This window comes from Typopeltis vanoorti, chromosome 18, assembly GCF_054136105.1.
Source record: "Typopeltis vanoorti isolate ZY-2024b chromosome 18, IOZ_Tvanoo_1.0, whole genome shotgun sequence".
Lineage (NCBI taxonomy): Eukaryota > Metazoa > Arthropoda > Arachnida > Uropygi > Thelyphonidae > Typopeltis > Typopeltis vanoorti.
Genome location: NC_143566.1, coordinates 38,189,731 through 38,209,704, shown reverse-complemented (window position 1 = coordinate 38,209,704; position 19,974 = coordinate 38,189,731). Strand labels below are relative to the sequence as shown.

At 34.1% G+C, this 19,974-nt stretch overlaps 1 protein-coding gene across 3 annotated transcripts in view; it reads left to right on the top strand.

Moving 5' to 3' along the window:
* Positions 1 to 19,974, top strand: part of Pcif1 (Phosphorylated CTD-interacting factor 1) — a 300,185-nt gene that overhangs the window by 70,562 nt on the left and 209,649 nt on the right. For 2 of the 3 annotated variants that reach the window (XM_090408077.1, XM_090408078.1), the window contains exon 4: positions 292 to 581. In XM_090408077.1, the coding sequence (XP_090264203.1) occupies positions 292 to 581 (290 nt within the window). Of the gene's footprint in view, positions 1 to 277; positions 582 to 19,974 lie in introns of all 3 variants that reach the window. The other variant, XM_090408079.1, reaches the window with a different exon arrangement.

The window sequence follows — 19,974 nt, the reverse complement described above, 5'->3', positions numbered from 1 at the left end:
TTCAATTATTTTAAAACTGTCTAACTTAAAAATGTGAAATAAAATTGTCTTGGATTATTTCTAGGAGTATCATCCAGTGGTACAAAATATCTACAGCACTATTGGAATTATTATAGTGGTTATTGCCATGATGTGATAAGTGATTTTTAGATAAAATTTATAGTTGTTCTCTTTAAATTGCTTTTTGGTATTATGAACATGTTCTCCACTTATGATTTATGAGAAATTATTTTCAGGAAGATTTTTTTGCTTTATAATTCTGTAACTTTTATAAAAGTTTATTTTCACTAGGGATGTCTTTGCAACTTCCTCAGCAATCAATGCTTCCATCTGAGATACCATCTCCAGTTATCGGTGCTATCCCCAGTCTTTTATCACCACCACCACCACAGCCTATTCAAGGTCCTTTCATGTCTCCACCACAATATGGATCATCAGATCCAGTACATGATTTACCTCCAGAACTATTGCAAGCTGGTTGGAGAAAATTTTGGAGCAAGAGAGAGAACCGGCCTTACTTTTTCAACAAACTCACACAGGACTCTTTATGGGAGATGCCAAGACTGGGTTCAGTTCAACATGTAAGTACATTTTTATATATATATATATATATATATATATATATCTACAGGAAATCATTCTAGACTGTAAGTGTTAATCTGTATGGATTTTAATTTTTTGAATGAAAGACGATAAATTTTAAAAATATGCATTTGTGTCTGTGGTTATTCATTTTGTAGAATTTAACTGACTTCTATTTATCTGTGTGTTAAAGCTTAAGTGTTGGGAAAAATTCGTGATATAATGGAATGAAACAATGCTAGGAAGTGATTAAAAATAGTATTTAATGCTTCAGTATTTCATCTCGGTTACAGAACATCAAGGAGTACAAAATGAGACTTGTAACACACAAAGGCAGCACAAAACGAACTGAAACACATGGACAAGTCCTGACTAGGTGCGGTGCCCTCTATGGACACCTGTCAGCGACTTAGGATGTAAACTGGGATCTGAAAGTATTAGTGGTTCCAATATTTTAGGAAGTTTTATGAAACTATATTTATTCAAATTAGGCTGATTTTTAAGAGCAGAAGCAAATTCTAAAAACACTCTTTCTCTTCTAAATTTATTCCAATGGAGCATGGTAGTCTTTTTCCAGTTGATTGTGTGAGCAGTATCCATAGTCATGAATACAAATGTATTTTTTATGTTCTTCCATTCAGATGGTAACTGATCTTTCTCTCTGTCTAGGCTGACTTGCAGGAACAAGGAACTCTATATACCTGGAGCAGAGAAAGGAAGGAATTTGTGTTAAGTGGAGTGGATAAGGGTAGCTTGGTGGGGCTTGAAAGTGATGCAAAGATAGTATTGCTTTAAGATTCTAGATGTGTTTTTTAGTTCCTGAAAATAAAAAATAACATATCAATAAGTACAACCAGTTCAAGTGCAACCTCTTCATATTGTAGTTAACTTGTCATCAAAAAGACTAACGAAGCTTCCATTAGTGTTCTAAATCTTCTAAATCTCAGCCACAATATTGCCATCGTACCTCGACAAGTACCGTTACTAGACTTAATGGTAAACATTTAGTGCAGTGTCCGTAACTTAGCTCCTGAGATAACTAATAACATTAGGCTTGACATCGCCAGTTCACTTTCTTGATCTTCACCTCCCAAAAGAAATCTCTCTGCCAGTTCAAGGCCGTTAATAAACTATATAAAGATAACAGCATAGTCATTACTAGGTCCAACATGGGAAGTGCTACTGTTATCTTCGATGCCAGTGAATTTAATAAGAAAATGGATAATCATTCTTAGAGAAAGTAAATCAAGAAATTAAAAAGTCTACTCAAAAAAGTTTTTTCCTGGCCTCCTGATATCACAAAAACCTCAAACCTTTCAGTTGTTGCCTTCCGCCCTGGCTTGCCTAAGATTCATAAACCCAATTCCTCTCTACAACCCATAGTAGATACCACTGATTCTCCCTGCTATAAATTATCTAGACAGTGAAATCTCTTGCCCTCCTTACTGGTCATACCACATCATACATAAAAAATTCTTCCAATTTTAAAAGCTCCATTGAAAATATAATTGTTAATGATACTGATATCCTAGCGAGTTTTGACATCACCTCATTGTTCACTAACATTCCTTTAAATGACATTCACTGCTTTTAAAAAAATGATATCATTGACCTCTTTTCCTTTGCTATTCATTTCTGTTATTGCTCTTGGAAGAACAAAATTTATATACAGATAGAGGGGATATGTGCCTCTATGGGGTCTCTACTCTCATCCCTCCCCTTTTGTCATTTTTTTCTAGATAAGATTTTGAAAAAAAAAAACTCTTGACAGTCTCTGTCAAGCCTTCTGTCTGGTTGAGATATGTAGATGATGTCTTTTCTGTTTGGTCTCATTGCCCACACATTAGATAATTTTCTATGTAACCTCAATAGCCTTCATCCTATAATCCAATTTACAATGGAAGAGGAAACTAATAATAGTTTGGCCTTTCTGGGCACCTTGGTCACCTGATTATGTAATGGTAGTCCTTTTCAGTATATAGGAAACCCATGTGCTCAAATTCACATGGAGAGCAGAGGCCAGGAATAAGAAAAGTCTCATTGACCATGTTATTGTTGATAGTCATGTTTCTCTCTGATGCAGGACATTAGAGTATACAGAGGATTTGAAATTGGAAGTGATCACCATTTAGTCACGAGCAGGATAAAATTGAATTTCATATTGAAAAGAAGAACAAGTAGGAAAGTTTTAAAGCAAATAAAAGTTGAGCAGCTCTCAAATGTGAACTGTAGGCTAAAATACACAAACATTATTCAAGAAAAAATGAAAGCGTTTGAGAACAGGAACCACACCTTGGAGATTCAGTGGCAAACCCTGCAGAAAACATTGATTGTTTCAATCAGAGAGGCATGTGGTGAGGTTGGCTTGCAAGGATAGAAAAATGAGGTGGACACAGGAAGTTTAAAGAGGCAGTGAAGGAAAAGAAGAAAGCATATCAAAAGTTCCTGGCAAATAGGCTGACTTATTTGCCAAGCAGTTTATTTGTTAGTCAGTCAATTTCTTTTTTATGTTCTTTAGTAAGAACATAGGAAATAAATATCAAGAAAGTGGCAAGATATTCTGGAGGTTGTTGAAGAAGCTCAGAAATGGAGAAAAGAGTGCTGTAAAAGGAATTAGAGATGATAAAGGTTACATGAAAACTGGAGAAAAAGATATCCTTATTGTATGGAGTAATTACTTCGAAAAATTGCTAAATGAAACAATCAGTGACAGCACAGTGATTAAAAAAAAAAACACTGACCAGGCATGCAATCAGGAATACATATCCATACTTGAAGTAGAAGCCGTCAAAAGAATGAAATGTGGAAAGGCAGCTGGAGTATATGATATTTGACTAGAAATGCTGAAGTATAGAGGTATAAAAGTCTTGCAGTGGCTGCACCGCATAGTTCAGTAGGCCTGGACAGAGCGATGAATTCCAGATGATTGGAGTAGAGCTCTCATAGTACCCATATGTAAAAAGGGAAATAAAACTGAATGTGAGCATTACAGGGCTATTTTCCTACTGAGTGTCCATAGTAAGATTTATGCACGTATACTTGAGAACAATTGTGGAAATAATCCAAGCCTAAATTGTGGAAATTCTTCACCAAGCCTAAATCCAGCTTGGTGAAGAAAAAGCTGGATTTAGGCCTAATACAGGCTGTCAGGATCAGATTTTCACTTTACAACAAACAGTTGAGAAATCATGGGAATATAACAATGTTTTGTATTTAAGTTTTATAGATCTGGAAAATGCATATAACAAGGTGCCAAGAGAAAAACTATCCAAAACGCTCCAGTTCTATAGTGTCAATGGGACATTACATCAAGCAATACTTTGTCTTTAATTGAGTTGTAAGTCAGCAGTTATAATTGAAGGAAGTACAGGAAGATGTTTTAATCTTAAATCTAGTATCAGACAAGGATGTACATTAACCTCTCTGTTAGTTATTATCTATATGGATCACATTATGAAGGAAAGTGATATTAAACCTGATATCAAAATTGGAGATTAACATCTCTAATTTTGATATCAGCCTTTTGCTTTATGTAGATGATGTTATACTTCTAAATAAATATGCTACAAGTCTGCAAGATTCTCTGACTAAATTGAATAACTGTTATAATAGATATGGTATGAAGGTCAGCAATAACAAGACAAAGGGAATGAAAGGCAGAAGCATTGAAAATATCAACTGTGTTGTGAATGGAGAACCTATAGAACAAGTAAAACATTTCACCACTTAGTAACAAGTAAAACTTAGGCATGATTTTTAATGAAGATGGTAAAATAAATATGGAAATAGACAACATAATCAGTAAGGCTGGTATGGTAGGAAGTCGACTGAATAAATTCATATGGAATAAGAGAGAAATTAGTCAAAACATTAAATTTACAGTGTTCAAATCTATTTTAACTTATGTATTTGAGAGTCGGGTAAAAAATAAAATATAATAAAAATAAAACCAAAGCCTAGAAAACGTCCTGAGAAAGATAAGGGACGTGAACAGATGGCATCAATGGCAATATCATATTAAACTTGAGGATATTAGGAAAGAACTTGACATTGATAGCATCCAGGAATGTGTTAGCAGAGCTAATCTCTGTTGTATGGTCACTTAAACAGGATGGGAAAGGAAAGATTAGCAAAACAAGTGTTCTCTGCTAGGTTGCCAGGAGAAAGACCAAGATATAAGTGGATTGATAAGGTAAAAAGTGCCTTAGAAGATAGAAATATAAGATCTGATAATGTAGAAGTCTTGACAGGTAACAGATTTATTTGGAAGAAAATTGTAGTTAGGAAGTTAGTAATGATGTAAGTTTTTCATGTAGTACTATCATATCCTGTACACCCCTTGAGAGTGCATGTCAGGAATTTGGTGATTATGATGATGATGACTCAAACATGCAGATACATTGTTACACCTGATATTTTGAGAATATAGTATTCTCAGTAATCATGGTGTAACATGAAAAACAAATAACATAAATAAAATCCCCTGCATGAAAAGAATAATTTGATATTCTTGCATCCAGTATATATAGAGTAAAATGTAAAGGTCTATTGTTTAGTCAAGATAACAAAAGAAAAGAATGTATTAAGATGTATTATGACTAAACAAGGAATTTGTATTAAATAAGTAGCTAACTGAGAATTAATATAGTAATGCGATTAAGAATGAAAGAGTTAAGTCCATAAGCATAAAAGAATGAGTCATGAAATACGCTATGTAAGAGGCTACAGATTAAGCATTAAGTAGAATTCTGAGAAAAGGTTTATAAGGGGGTTAAGATAGAGGCTAACAAGAGAAATAACGGAATATCGCTTAGGGCCTATACCCGGATAGAAACTTCGTTACGAGTTGCCAATCAAAATGACGTATGGCGGCTGAATACTACCCAATTGGTAGACAGACGGAAAACTAGTAGGAGGTGGAAAAAGGAAGTAAGAAAGAGCGCCGTTAGGGAAGCAGCTATAAAAGGGTTGGTAACCCCCCCATCGTGGCTTGGTCCTTTTGGTTCTTTTCGAGGGGTAGGCTCTCTTGGGCCTTAGTTTGGTTTTCCAGTGGACTTAACGGTGTTCCTGAGTGGAGAGATATGGCTTATATCCTCATGTCACAACAAGGAATCGAAGGTGAGCGGGAAAGCTATTCCCGTATTCCTATGTAGAAAGCGAAATATACCAAAGAGTCATAGGAAGCTGTGAAAATATCGATGTCCTCGTTTCGGATAGTACAGCCGGCGGCGCAGATGTTTATACAGCCCTGAATTGCAAGGAAGTTATGCAAGCAAGTCCGTTCAGTAGAAGGTAAAGGCCCGTAAGTGAAGCTAAAGAAAGGTATTGTGAACTTTGTCTTATGTTAACTAGAAATTGTTTGTGATAGGTACCATTGTCTTATTACGGAACTGTTAAAGTGATTAGGGAGAAATTATAATAGGACTTTAGAATTTGATAGAGAGTGTTAAAAGTAAACTAGCTTGTGTTGATAATTTGTGAATATTTAATTGTCCTAAGAATCTTGAGTGCCTACTACATTGTAAAAGGAAAGTTAATGACATAGTTGTGTGTTAATGAAGTAAATGGTTTTGTTAATATTGAATTGGATTAGTGCGAATTGAGTAATCTAGTAGCCTGAGGAATTTGAATGCCTAGTGTGATGTGTAGAGAATCGGAATTGTCATGAGTATGTGCTAGAGTAGCTAATGAGTTTGTTAGTATACTTGAAGTTGAATAACCTAATAATGTGTGGTGATCTAATTTTTCCATGTTAAGTGAATTCATGTTTTGTATGAAATTTTGTGGCGGCATGTTTGTAGTAACCTTTGTCTAATCATAGCCCAACTACTTGTATTAAGCTGACTTTAGTGTGTAAGTAACTTAGTTGAGCATTTTGATATGTACCATGTTTAGAGAAATAATAAACCTTTTGTTTAATGATAAAGAAAGTTATCTGATATTGCTATATCCAATGCACCGCTTAGAAACATTCGAGCCTAACCACGTGGAGAATTAATGTTAAGAACAGGAAGCTTAAGGAATTAATGTTGAGTAACAAGAAATAGTGTCACGACTGCAATAATAGCACTTTCAGATATTTGAGTTCCTTTCTCTGTTTATGTACAAAATATCTTAAACTAAGTATCCCAAAGGGCGCAGTTAAAATACAAATACTAGGGATACTACGGGGAACAATAGCTCAGATATTAGTAGAAACTTTGGTGATGTTTTGAAAGTAGAAGTTAGGAGAATATAGACGAGGGCAGTTTGTAAAACAAACAAACAAAAATCGTAAGATAGGGACATAACAACATTCACATACTTTCACATCAACCTCCCCCCTCCCTCTCAGCAGTATGGTGTCATAAAAACACTAAGCCATAGATCTTATCACCTTTGTTTCAATGAGACCTCTCTTGCAACAGAACTCAACCACATATGCTACACTTTTTTTTTAGCCGGCATGGTTGGCCGAGTGGTCATCATATCTGCTCTCCAGTCAAAGGGCTGCGTGTTCGAATCCCGCTGTAGTTATGGATGTTTGTGATTGTCTGTGAAAATACTAGTGGTGATGATGGGCAGTAGATGCCATTGGTGTAGATGATGATGCTAGTTGCAGTTCGTTGTAGTTGGTGGATTGGTGGTGGAGACAGAGACTTGTAGTGTAGTTGCCCTCCCTCGATGAGTCTTTGGACTCCCTGGAGGTGTTGTGTAATAATAATGGTTACAGTTCCCACGATATAGAAAAAAAATCATTTTCCTCCAATCCACAACATTCTCTTCAGACAGATTTTAATAATGCTATCACCATCCTCTATGTCAGAAAAAATATTTAGAATCTTAAAGAAATACAATATTTGTACCACTTTCAACTGCCACTTAAAACTAGCTGACATAGAGGATGGTGAAAGACAAATTCTCTCCACTCTCAGCTCCAGGTGTATTTAGAGTTCCTTGTTCTGCTGCAAGTTGACCCACTATGGACAGGAGGATCAGCTACCATCCAAATTGAAGAACATAAAAAATACATCTGCAGTCATGACTACGGTCAGTCTGACTTTGTAGACCATGCTCCATCACAGTAAATTTAGAAGAGATAGACTGTTTTTAGAATGTGCTACCACTCTTTAAATTCAGCCTAATTGAAATAAATATGGTTGCATAAAACTTCCCAGAATATGGGAAACTCTAATACTTCGAGATTCCAGTTTACATTCTAGGCCTCAGGCAGGTATCCATAGAGGACATCCCGTGCATACCCTACATCTCATTTAGTTCTCCCTGATGATGTCTCTGTAACTGTGTGAAATATTGCAAGCATTAAATACTATTTTTACTCATTAAACATTTATCGCTTTTAACACATTTACTTGTTAATCTTGTAATGTTATTTTATTTTATATAACATTCTGATTGTATACATGTAAGTGTAATATTGTAATAATATCTATCTTTTAATTTTAATATTATTGTTATTATTTTGTTATTTATTATTATTTGACGTCGGACTCTGCCTTTGTAATGTCTTTTTCATATCGGTCCTAATGCCGAGTTTATCATCGTTGCTTGAGCTAGCTCTTCATGCACAAAACTTGTGATTATTTTTAATCCTTTTAGTCTATAGTTTTACCCTCTCCCTTTTTTTTTCTCAAGGCCGGAGGTAAGCTATATCACGTGCTCGAAGTGTAGACACAGGAATTGTTTCTGACCGGAACCAATTCCCTAAACTACCTTGCTGTATCTCTTGTATTGATCCTTAAAATTTTATTTTTTATTTTTCGGCTGCACCATTAAGGGTTGCGTAAAAGAATTGTTTATCTTTCTTTTACATGCAAGAGAAACAATAAGCCACGAGAAATATCTCTTAAATTAACTCTAGTTCAAGCAACTCCTATTTCTTAATATCAATCAGTCATGGCTATCACTATTCTTTGGTCACACAGGTTCTGTATTTTTATGAGACAGTGCATTGGTAAGGCAAGGTCAGACAAGCTATTAACAAAACAACTATGTTTATTCATTCTAAGACAAATAAATTACAGAACTTAAATTTGCAGTTATCAAGTGTCTGTTTTAGCCTAATACAACTAGATAACAATGAAGACAATACAGATCATGTGTCTAATTCTCCATACAATCATTCAAGCATTTTTGCTTAAGCTTTAAGACAAAGACATTAAAATTTCACATAAATTTTCAGACACCTGGATAGACTTAAACACACTTTATCTTTACTCGTGCTATAAACAGGAAAAAGTTATTCACATTCAAACAGAAGTACAGCTTTCCGACTTCTCTAATACTTTTTGTTAATAGACAATAGAACCAACATTCATCACCTAAATTTCACAATCTAGGAATTTTACATAAATCATCTTACTTACAATCTTGCCAGCTTATTACATATAGTCTTAGATCCTAAAGTATACAGGCACGTTCTGCTTCTTCTGAAAAATTCCAATCAGGTACTAGTTTATGACAGCAATATACAGCACACACGTAGATCATTGAAGAATCATATGGTAGGACATCTCAAAAGGACCGTCTCCACTGCTGTCTAATTTCCCATCATCATCAGAACTCCTGATCGCGGAATGTAACTCTCCCTCCTCGGAAAAGACTTGGCACACAAAAAAACTTCGAATCAAGATCCTTTTTGCCCCTCAATATCTGCCTTTTATCTTACTCTCTCAACCTTGGCCCTTCTTCAAATTTAGTTCCCTGGATTTACTAGAGAGTTTTCTCTGCCACCCATGCTATTGTTGAGTTTTGGCAGGAAAACTTGTAATCTGGTGACCTTCGCTATTTTCGCTAGCCTTAGGTCTATTTGCCTAATCCTGTCTGAGCTTATTTTTTTGTCTTTACAATTCTAGTGGTTCTTATAAAAATTTAATACAGCAAAGTAGTTATTACATTAATTTAATTACAAGTATTTTATGTAAATTTAATTTTCCATTTAAAATCGATATAGAAAAATTTTACTTCTAAATTTTTTCTATACAAGATTTTACAATATCTTAAAGGATTTGCTATATTCACTCATTCAGGAAATTGAAAGTTTTTTTTTTTTTTTTTTTCAGGTAAAATGTTTTTGAGCTCATGCCCAAAAACATTTATACAAAAACATGCAAATGACCTGTTTACCAACTAATCATTTGCATTTTCATAAATGCAAATGACTAGTTGGTTAACAGGTCATTTGCACTTTCATGCCGTGTTAACTCTCCATTGGGCATGAAATAAGTTGATTTATCTCATCTTAATAATTCTTGATTAATCCTAGTTTTTGTAAGATAATTTTTTGATGTTTTATGACATTCTTTTTATTAGATGCATTTTGCAACAATGCTTTCACTACCGAAGCATGGCATTGTTTTGGTACTCATTCTATTCTGTCCAGAAATTATAGTTTCCTATGATTTTCTTTTAAATAATAGGTGCTATAAGGCTTTGACCGGGACACTGAGAAGTGTTACAAAACACATTGTGTGTGTGTATGTATGTACGTATGTGTGTGTAAAATAGTGATAACTGGCTATAACAAGTCTTTAGAAACATGATTACTGAACCTGCTATCTTGATAGAACAGTAAAATCCCACTCAATTTTGTATTAGCAGCTAACTTTGATTTACTTTGGTGTGCAGAGCAATTATTTTAATTGCTCTGCATGCTAAAAATGTGGTCACTTTCAAAATAGAATGCAATCGAAAATTAAAAAATGTTCAGCTGCTTTAATAGTCCAAAAAATTTGTTGGGTCTAAGATTCAGGCACAAACTGTAGTGCCTCCATTGTGCATTTGCGATCATGATACTGTTAAACTGTGAATGAAACTATGTTGTGTATTTTGTTTTTATTCACATTTAACATTGTTTATTATATATTAATCATGACTTGCATAAAAGTTATTTATTACTCCTTATTTAAGAATTATTAAGTATTTATTCTGAACTTAATCAGCTATTAATTTATTAAACAATAATATGTGTATAATTTATTATAACAGTTATCTGTATACGAAATGAAAGAGTTGATTAAGTAGCTCTAATATTCTATTTATTGTGTTTTTATTAACTCAATGTAGTGGTATAGCCTTACGTAACATTAACGAAAACGTTTACGTTTATTTGTTGTCATGGAAACGCATAAAGTAAACGAGCGCGAGTAGAACAGAGCGTGAGCGGGGAGAAGGAATAAAAAAAAAAAAAAAAGGTAGATGGAATTTTTGAAGTGAAAGGAAGCAAGGGTATAAACGAGAGAAGTGGAAGTAAATGAAAGGTTCTCAAGGGCAGAAGTTAAAAGGGGATAATATTTATAAGCGAGCAAGGACGAAGTTAATCTTATAATTAGCTGAAGGTGAAGTCAGCAGTAATAATAAAAAGAAATTAATGCCGTAATCTGATAATATAAAAGGCTGGACGTTCAGTGAAGAATTCTGAATAAACCCAGTTAGTCTAGAATTGCGACTTATTTCTAATTTGCCCTAAGGAGAACTACACAGTGTTTAATTGGTTAATGAGTGGTAACAAGGATAATTAAAGTACCCTACAGTTGATGTCTAGAGTTCTGAAGTGCAATTAATAGTGTTTTAGTTATAACTGTGGATAAGTCTTATAGATGTGTTCTTAAGTGAAATAAATATATTTTAAAAGTATACACACAACGTAATTGATGTACTAGGAACTATTTCTGGTAAGGACTATCATATTGAATTATTTCAATGCATGAAGAATTGAGTGTTAATTACGCTACGTTTAAGCTAACTTTAACTGTGGAAATTCTTCGAAATTGAGAATTGAAGATAAGAATTGCTTGAGAGGTATTTACAGCTATTATTGCCTGCGATGTTTTTAAGCTTATAGCATGGTTGAGAAATGTGCGGAAACCGATTAGATAGGAAGTTCTATTATGTTTAATTAAGTGTAGGAACTTTGTGACTCAGAAACTGAGATAGTGTATGTGAAGGTTTGGAAGATTGAACTAATGTGATTGACTTGACCTAATGTTTAACTTGATTCTATTGTTTAAAATTAGAAGTAGAATTTATGTATGTGTTATATAGCTTATATTAAATATTTCATTTTGTTAATCTAATTATTGTGTTTGCCTGAATTCCTTTTTATTGCACCGTTCACAAAAATTCGAGTCTTGCGGGAGACCCAAGTGGAAAACAAATACTTCGGCCAGAATGAATGAGGAGACTGCTAACTAACTATGAATTGATCCTGCTATTTTATATAGACTTATCTAAGGATAGAGTGGCACAGTATAATAGAAATTTCTCTACCCTTAGATTGGTGATCAATTTATAATCAGTTGTGTTTTATTTTATGAAAGTGACTTATAACAAGATGGCAGATTCGAACATGAAGAGAACAACGTCAAGACAATACACTTGTCCTTATTTGAAAGATCTGAGTTCTGTTAACATAGTTTGTGTTTTCATATTATTTCTGTATAATTTTATCCTAAATGGTAAGGAAAACTTGGCAGATCATTTCTGATTGGTTTAATAATGACTGGCTCAAGACCAAATAAAAAATACATCTGGAAGGAATTCAATACTGCCTTTTATTCCCCATAGGTAATGGATGAGGCTGTTTTACCCTGTCTGGCTTTTAGAGACTGAGTGGGAGCCACTCCACCCTTCACTGATCATTAATAGCTGGCCCAAACTATCAGTGATATTAAATGGCAGATACCTGCTGCCATCTCATGGCCTCATCATCACCTTTAATTCTAATGAAATATATTATTGTCTGAAATAGCGTGGGTTCTATGGTTAATTGGTTAATATTCTTAATTTTATGGGATGAAAATCCTCAGTTTCTGGAATTATGAATCCACTTGCCAGAGATCGACTAACTCAGTAGCCAGTCAAAGAAAGACAAAAAAAAAGTTCCTCTAGTCGGCTACTGAAATTGAACTTGGAACAGTCTTTTTTTTTTTTTTTTTTTTTTTTTTGCATCCTAGTGTTATGGATGCAAACACCATTTCCACCTGGCTATACATACATATCTTGGTAACAAATGTATATGTTGAATAAAACCAAACAGAAAAATTGCATACAAGATAAAAACTCAAATCAACAAATAAAACTATTCAGATCCAAGGCTTTTTGCTTAGAAACATAAAATACCTTTGATATCTCCTTTTTTTTATAATAAGAAAATTATTCATATGCTGGCTCACATTATTACAGAGTTGTTATAAAAATTAATAAATATTTTTAACATATAACAATCAATCTTTCAACTTTTGGATTGAATTCTTTGAGGTGTAATCTAATGCAAAGGTTTTTACTTCCATACTATACAGTTTCTTCATTTGCAATATATATATATATGTTTCTTCTTCCACACTCTTGCTTCACTGAGCATGAATTATTGTCTTACATCAGGAAATCTCAGATTGGCAAATATAAACAGTTATCTTTTACGGGTGAAATTAATTCCCATTGATGTTATACAAGTTAAATATACAGTGAGAATTCGAGCTCTTCTTCATATGCTTAAATTTCATAATAAATCATTTTATCATCATTTATGTCTTTGAGACTAGAAAAGCTTTCCTTTTTTGTTTTTTCATGCATTAATATTATTATTGCTTAATAAAAATTTCCTTCATTCTCATAAATTCAGTTATCCATAGGATTTACTTTTGCTGAAAAAAAAGAATTCGCTTTCAGAGACACTTCATAATATATTCCAGTTTCCCGGACGAATTCCCTAGACCTTATTCCAATGTTTCTCCCCTCTTAGTTGGGTACTGATGCTTTCCAAGTCCAGCTGTCAATCTCTCATGAATCTTTTCACCATCACGTGCAGTTATCAACTATACCCTAAGCAGAAGTTACATGACTGCTACACTGTCATTAACTGAATGAATGGCTTTTATGACATAGGTATTTCTGTACATTCATCAAATTTCATGAACTAAACAAAGACTGTCATTTATCTTATAATGTGGTATATGTGTTCATAAAAAATCACTGCATTATAGAATTTTATATAACAAAAATAACAGGCTTATGGAAAAAAGTAGGGTTACGGGCAGAACACTCAAAACATGCACAGTCTCAAACCTATATAGTCTCATATGGTAAAAAATATATATATAGTAAAAAAAAAAACTACATAGCTCAATAAAAATGCTACTATAGTTTTAAACAAACAACTTTAATTCCTATTGAATAAATACAAGTGGTGGTACAGTGAACACTATATTTCTTTAGGCCTTATTCTAATAGACTTTGCAGCACCTGTAGTTCCTACTAAACAAGTTTTTTTTCGTTATTATAGCATTGTCTTGGATAGTGCACAGTGTGGATTCCTTTAGGCCTGTTGCTCTCATGATTCTTCTCTCATTTCTTTCAGAACATTTTATTATTTCAAGCTTATCCTCAATACTGAAGGCTTTCCTTTTTTGTTCGCTACTTAAATTCTTATAAGCAGGACACTTGATCATGTTTGGGATGCTGTATTAAACACTTTTATCATCAACACAGACTTATGAAAACAGCACAATACACACTATAGGGTATATTTGAGAGAGAGAAGTTGAGATTTGTGGGTATGTTTTGTGTATTCCTCTGTGGATTATTACATTCAGCTAGGCGACATTTTTCACATTCACTTGGAGTTACTTAGTGGTGCAAAGGATAATTACTTCCTGAAAAATCACATAAGAGTTAATATGATTTCTTGTTTTGGTGAATTTGTTCTCACATTACATGCATGTGTTATAGAAATACTGTGAGTATTGAAATTATAAATATTAGGTCTTCGGAATTCAATCAAATGAAAAGTTTTCATTTTCAAAATATATTTCTCTTATTGCACACATGGCAAGTAGTGTTGCATGTAATTACAGTAACTGAATCTATAAAAATTCCAATGCACAAAAACAATTATTAAAAAAAAATTACCCTAATTGTAAATTATGATTATTTTTAGTTTGAATCTTATCTATGATGCAAGGAATCTTTCTTTTTCAAACTAGTCTCATGACAGAGGTGGCAGGATTTTCTTCTTGGAATTTTATATCTTTATAAAACAGACAAACTTCAGAACCTCAGTTTGCCCCCACTGTAATCCACCCACTCCTATCAGATATATATGTTTCTAAAACATTTAATAATTATCTCCTTAGTCTTTTGACTAGAGCAATTAGGAAGAGGACAAAAACAAACTCCATTAACAACTCGACTACTGTCAGTTTGATTTTTTGGAATTATAGCAGCCAGAGCAACTAAGACTATAAAGCCAGTATACTGATTTGATTTGTCTGTTTTATGAGATGAAAAATCAGCATTTCCAGTAGGAAGCTCCGTCACTTCCATGCGAGATCGATTAATTCACCATCAGTTAAACCTCAGTGGTAAAATAAATGACTTGCACTCATACATTACTGCAGCAATTACAGAGGCAAGCAAAATTAGTTTTGTCACTAGTATTTTTCAAAGGCAAGATAACATGAAATTAGCAGCTAACTGAAAATCCATCAAATTAAAAGAATAATTTTAGAATTATTATGCTTTACTTACATCATAGTGCCTGGTTACATTTTGAGTAACCAGACATTATGATGTGCTTAATAGTGTATGTTGAAAGAGGTAATGTAGCAGCAGAATGAACACCAGAGTGAAATATAGTTTAAACTTTATTCACAAAATTCAGGGAATGTTTAGTGCTTAAATGCAAACTATTTTATCTTCATAGCCACTAGAATGAGGTTAATCAACCAATGAGTTTTTTTTTTTTTTAACATAGGTTATTTTTTATAACAGTTTTTACATGTGATATGGTGCATAATCCACTTTTAATGCAACTTGTAATACGTTGCATTACATAAATAAATGCGTTATCCACCTTTCCCCCACTTGTTCAACTATCTAATCATGGATCTTTTCTACATATAAAAATAATAAACTATACAGTTAAAAATTGCTCACGTATAAAAGTATGAACTTTTGACATTAAATAAATCATTAGATGATGCAGAACTCATAATAGTTATTATTTTGTGTGATTTAAATTTAATATTTCATTATTTATTGAAAAAATCTCAGCCCTTTACTATTTAAATAAGGATAAATTCAAAACATCCAATGATGAGTAGGAATATGGAATTGATACAGAGAAAAATACAGAGAATTGAATACAATTCAATATAGAACACAGAGATTATTCCATTGATTTAGAATCACATTACAGTAGGCAGAAAAAGGTGCTTTCTACTTAATTCACTGTTCTATTCAAAGCAGATCCCCTTCCCATGCCAACTGAATACAGTTTTATATTTCATTTCATTTGGTTTCAAAATACACTTAATTTATATGAAATACAAACGGTTTCCCCATTACCCATTTAGTTTTGATTGATTATTTTAAAGTACTATAGTACTGTAAAGTACTAGGGGGTGCTTAAGGGTTAAAGCTGTATAACTGAGAGGAGACCTCCACATGCCTTTAAAGGAATGCAGAGAACCGACCAGGGCTTCTGACATAATGTCCAATCCTCACCTTCTCGTGGTGCACCCTGTTGGGTATCTACTTTGATACTGAACGAACGAGGATGGGCTGGCAATTTGGGATTTAGCCGACCAAATTGTATTCTTATTGGTTAAACCAAAATAAAAAATAATGGTACAACATGACAAAATTTCATGCCAGCTGGGGCATCACCCATTTAAACAAGGTCCCCATTGTTTATGCCAGGGAACCAGGGCAAACAGTGAAAAGTCAGCTACTAGAGCAAATCTGAAAGCAGACCCCAACTCAACATCACCAGAGTTAAAGATTGGTACTATCAACATAAGAAGCCTGAATTGCAAAGAAATAGAGCTAGCCGAGGAATTAGATAAGTACCAGATCGACATAATAGGGGTGACTGAAACAAAAAACACCAAAACTGGTGAGATCTTTCTGAGCAATAAATACAAAATGTTATATTCAGGCAATGACAATCAAGGAAAAGAAGGAGTAGCCATAGTATTCAACACAAAATACGAGGCTAATCTTCTTGAATGGCAGGCAGTCTCAAGTAGAGTAATGTGGGCAAATATGAGAATGGGGAACTGGACAATGAGACTTATTTGTGCCTATGGTCCCACAGAAGGTTCTACTAAGGTTGAAGTGGAGGAATTTTTTGACGCTTTAGAAAAAGCAACTGACACAATGAAAAAGGAAAAGTCGGTCCTTGTTGGGGATCTAAATAGCAGAGTAAGAAATGATTGTGAGACATACAAAAATATTTTGGGAAAATTTGGAGAAAAGAGCAAAGCTAATAATAATGGCAAATATCTGTTGGATTTCTGCTCAGGACATGGACTGGTTATTACTAACACCATGTTCCAACATAAACATGTGCACAAATTCACATGGAGAGAAGAGGCTAGGAATAAGAAAAGTCTCATTGACTATGTTATTGTTGTTGATAGTGATGTTTTCTCCCTGGTGCAGGACACCAGAGTGTACAGAGGATTTGAAATTGGAAGTGATCACTATTTAGTCTTGAGCAAGATAAAATTGAATTTCATATTGAAAAGAATAACATGTAAGAAAGTTTTAAAGTGAATAAAAGTTGAGTAGCTCTCAGATGTGAACTGTAGACTAAAATACAGAAAGATTATTGAAAAGAAAATGAAAGAGTTTGAGAACAGGAATCAAGCCTTGGAGATTCAGTGGCAAACTCTGAAGAAAACATTGATTGATTCTGCCAGAGAGGCATGTGGTGAGGTTGTGTGCAAGGATAAAAAAATCAGAACTCCCTGGTGGACACAGGAAGTTAAAGAGGCAGTGAAGGAAAAGAAGAAAGCATATCAAAAGTTCCTGGCAAATAAGTCAGCTTTTACTCTTACAGAATACAGAGACAAATGTAAGAAAGCTATAACAGTGTGTAAAACTAGCTAAACAAAAGTCATGGGAGGATTTTGGCAAGAATATAGAAAATAAATATCAAGAAGGTGGCAAAATATTCTGAAGGTTGTTGAAGAAGCTTAGGAATGGACGAAAGAGTGCTGTAAAAGGAGTTAGAGATGATAAAGGTGACATGAAAACGGAAGAAAAAGATATGCTTGAAGTATGGAGTAATTACTTTGAAAAACTGCTAAATGAAACAAGCAGTGATGACAGCACAGTGATAAAAAAACACTGACCAGGCATGCAGTTAGGAATACATATCCATACTTGAAGTAGAAAAAGCCACAAAATCTTGAAATGTGGAAAGGCAGCAGGAGCAGATGATATTCAACCAGAAATGATGAAGTATGGTGTTATAAAAGTCTTACAGTGGCTGCACTGCATAGTTCAGAAAGCCTGGACAGAGGGACGAATTCCCGATGATTGGAGTAGAGCTCTCATAGTATCCATATATAAAAAGGGAAATAAAACTGAATGTGAGAATTACAGAGGTATTTCCCTACTGAGTGTTCCTGGCAAGATCTATGCAAGTATACTTGAGAAACGGTTGAGAAGAATTGTGGAAGAAAAGCTTGGTGAAGAACAAGCTGGATTCAGGCCAAATAGAAGCTGTCAGGATCAGATCTTCACTTTACGACAAATAGTCGAGAAAGCCTGGGAATATAACAAAGATCTGTATTTAAGTTTTGTCGATTTGGAAAAGGCATATGACAAGGTGCCAAGAGAGAAGCTATTCAATACGCTGCAGTTATATGGTGTCAGTGGGGCATTATATCAAGCAATACTTAGTCTTTATTTGAGTTGTAAGTCAGCAGTTAGAATTGAAGTACAGGAAGATTGTTTAATGTTAAATCTGGTGTGAGACAAGGATGTACATTATCCCCTCTGTTATTCATTATCTATATGGATCACATTATGAAGGAAAGTGGTATTAAACCTGATATCAAAATTGGAGATATTAATGTCAGCGTTTTGCTTTATGCGGATGATGTTATACTTCTAAATAAATCCGCTACAAGTCTGCAAGATTCTCTGACTAAATTGAATAGCTGTTGTAATAGATATGGTATGAAGGTCAGTAATAAAAAGACAAAGACAATGAAAATAGGCAGAATCATTGAAAATGTCAACTGTGTTGTGAATGGAGAACCTGTGGAACAAGTAAAACATTTCAGCTACTTAGGCATGATTTTTACTGTAGATGGTAAATTAAATATAGAAATAGACAACAGAATCAGCAAAGCTGGTATGGTGGGAAGTCAATTGAATAAATTCATATGGAGTAAGAGAGAAATTAGTCGCAACACTAAATTAGCTGTATACAAGACAGTGTTCAAACCAGTTTTAACTTATGGATCCGAGAGCTGGGTCAGAAGTAAAACACTTGACCAAAGACTAGAGACCGCAGATATGAGAGTCCTGAGAAAGATTCGAGGCATGAACAGATGGCATCAATGGCAATATCATATTAAAAATGAGGATATTAGGAAAGAACTTGACATTGTCAGCATCCAGGAATGCATTAGCAGAGCTAATCTCAGGTGGTATGGTCACTTAAATAGAATGGGAGAGGAAAGATTAGCAAAACAAGTGTTCTCTGCCAGGTTGGCAGGAAAACGACCCAGAGGAAGACCAAGATATAGGTGGATTGATACGGTACAAAGTGCCTTAGACGATAGAAATATAAGATCTGATAATGTTGGAGTCTTGACAAGTAACAGACTGATTTGGAGGAAAATTGTAGATAGGAAGTTAGTAATGATGTAATTTTTTCATGTAGTACTGTCATATCCTGTACACCCCTCGAGGGTACATGGCAGGAATTTGTTGATGAAAAAAAATTGCATACACTGCCATATCTATATAGCTTCATGTAGAAAACAAATGCGTAAGTCTACCAACAGCTCTGTGGCAATAATTCAATGTGCACATTACACATGTAGCTACACACTCACACAGCTTAGTGGGAACATTGTTGAAAGCTGAACTAGAACTTTTGTATCAAGTCATGTTTGCAGTGTACCTCACTTTGGAGGGAAGCTGGTAATATAAAATGGTTGACGAAAATAATAAAAAATATTAACTTTTAGAATTTCACCCTGAGCTCATTGTCTAGGTCTCAAGCCTGACAGAGTGGCTGAGAAGAGTTTATGTAAATGTTTGTCCAAAAACTGACAAATGACAAAAGGACCCTTAAACTATGAAATTTTACTTGTTTGTGAGTTGGCTTTTTCTTTGGACTCTGTGTCTGTTTACAATACTTAGTCTGTAATACTTTTGTGTGCAGATGCTTATGTATAAGCATGTGCACACAAGCTGGTTATATGTCCTTGAGTTTGCTTTAAACTAGCTAGTCACCTTTGCATAAAATTTAATTTGTCTGCGCATGTGTAATAAAGAGTTTTAAACCCTACATACATCGACACTTTTTTGTTATGTATTTTATTTTATATTCAAAATGTGATATACATGTATATATTAATGGCCTTA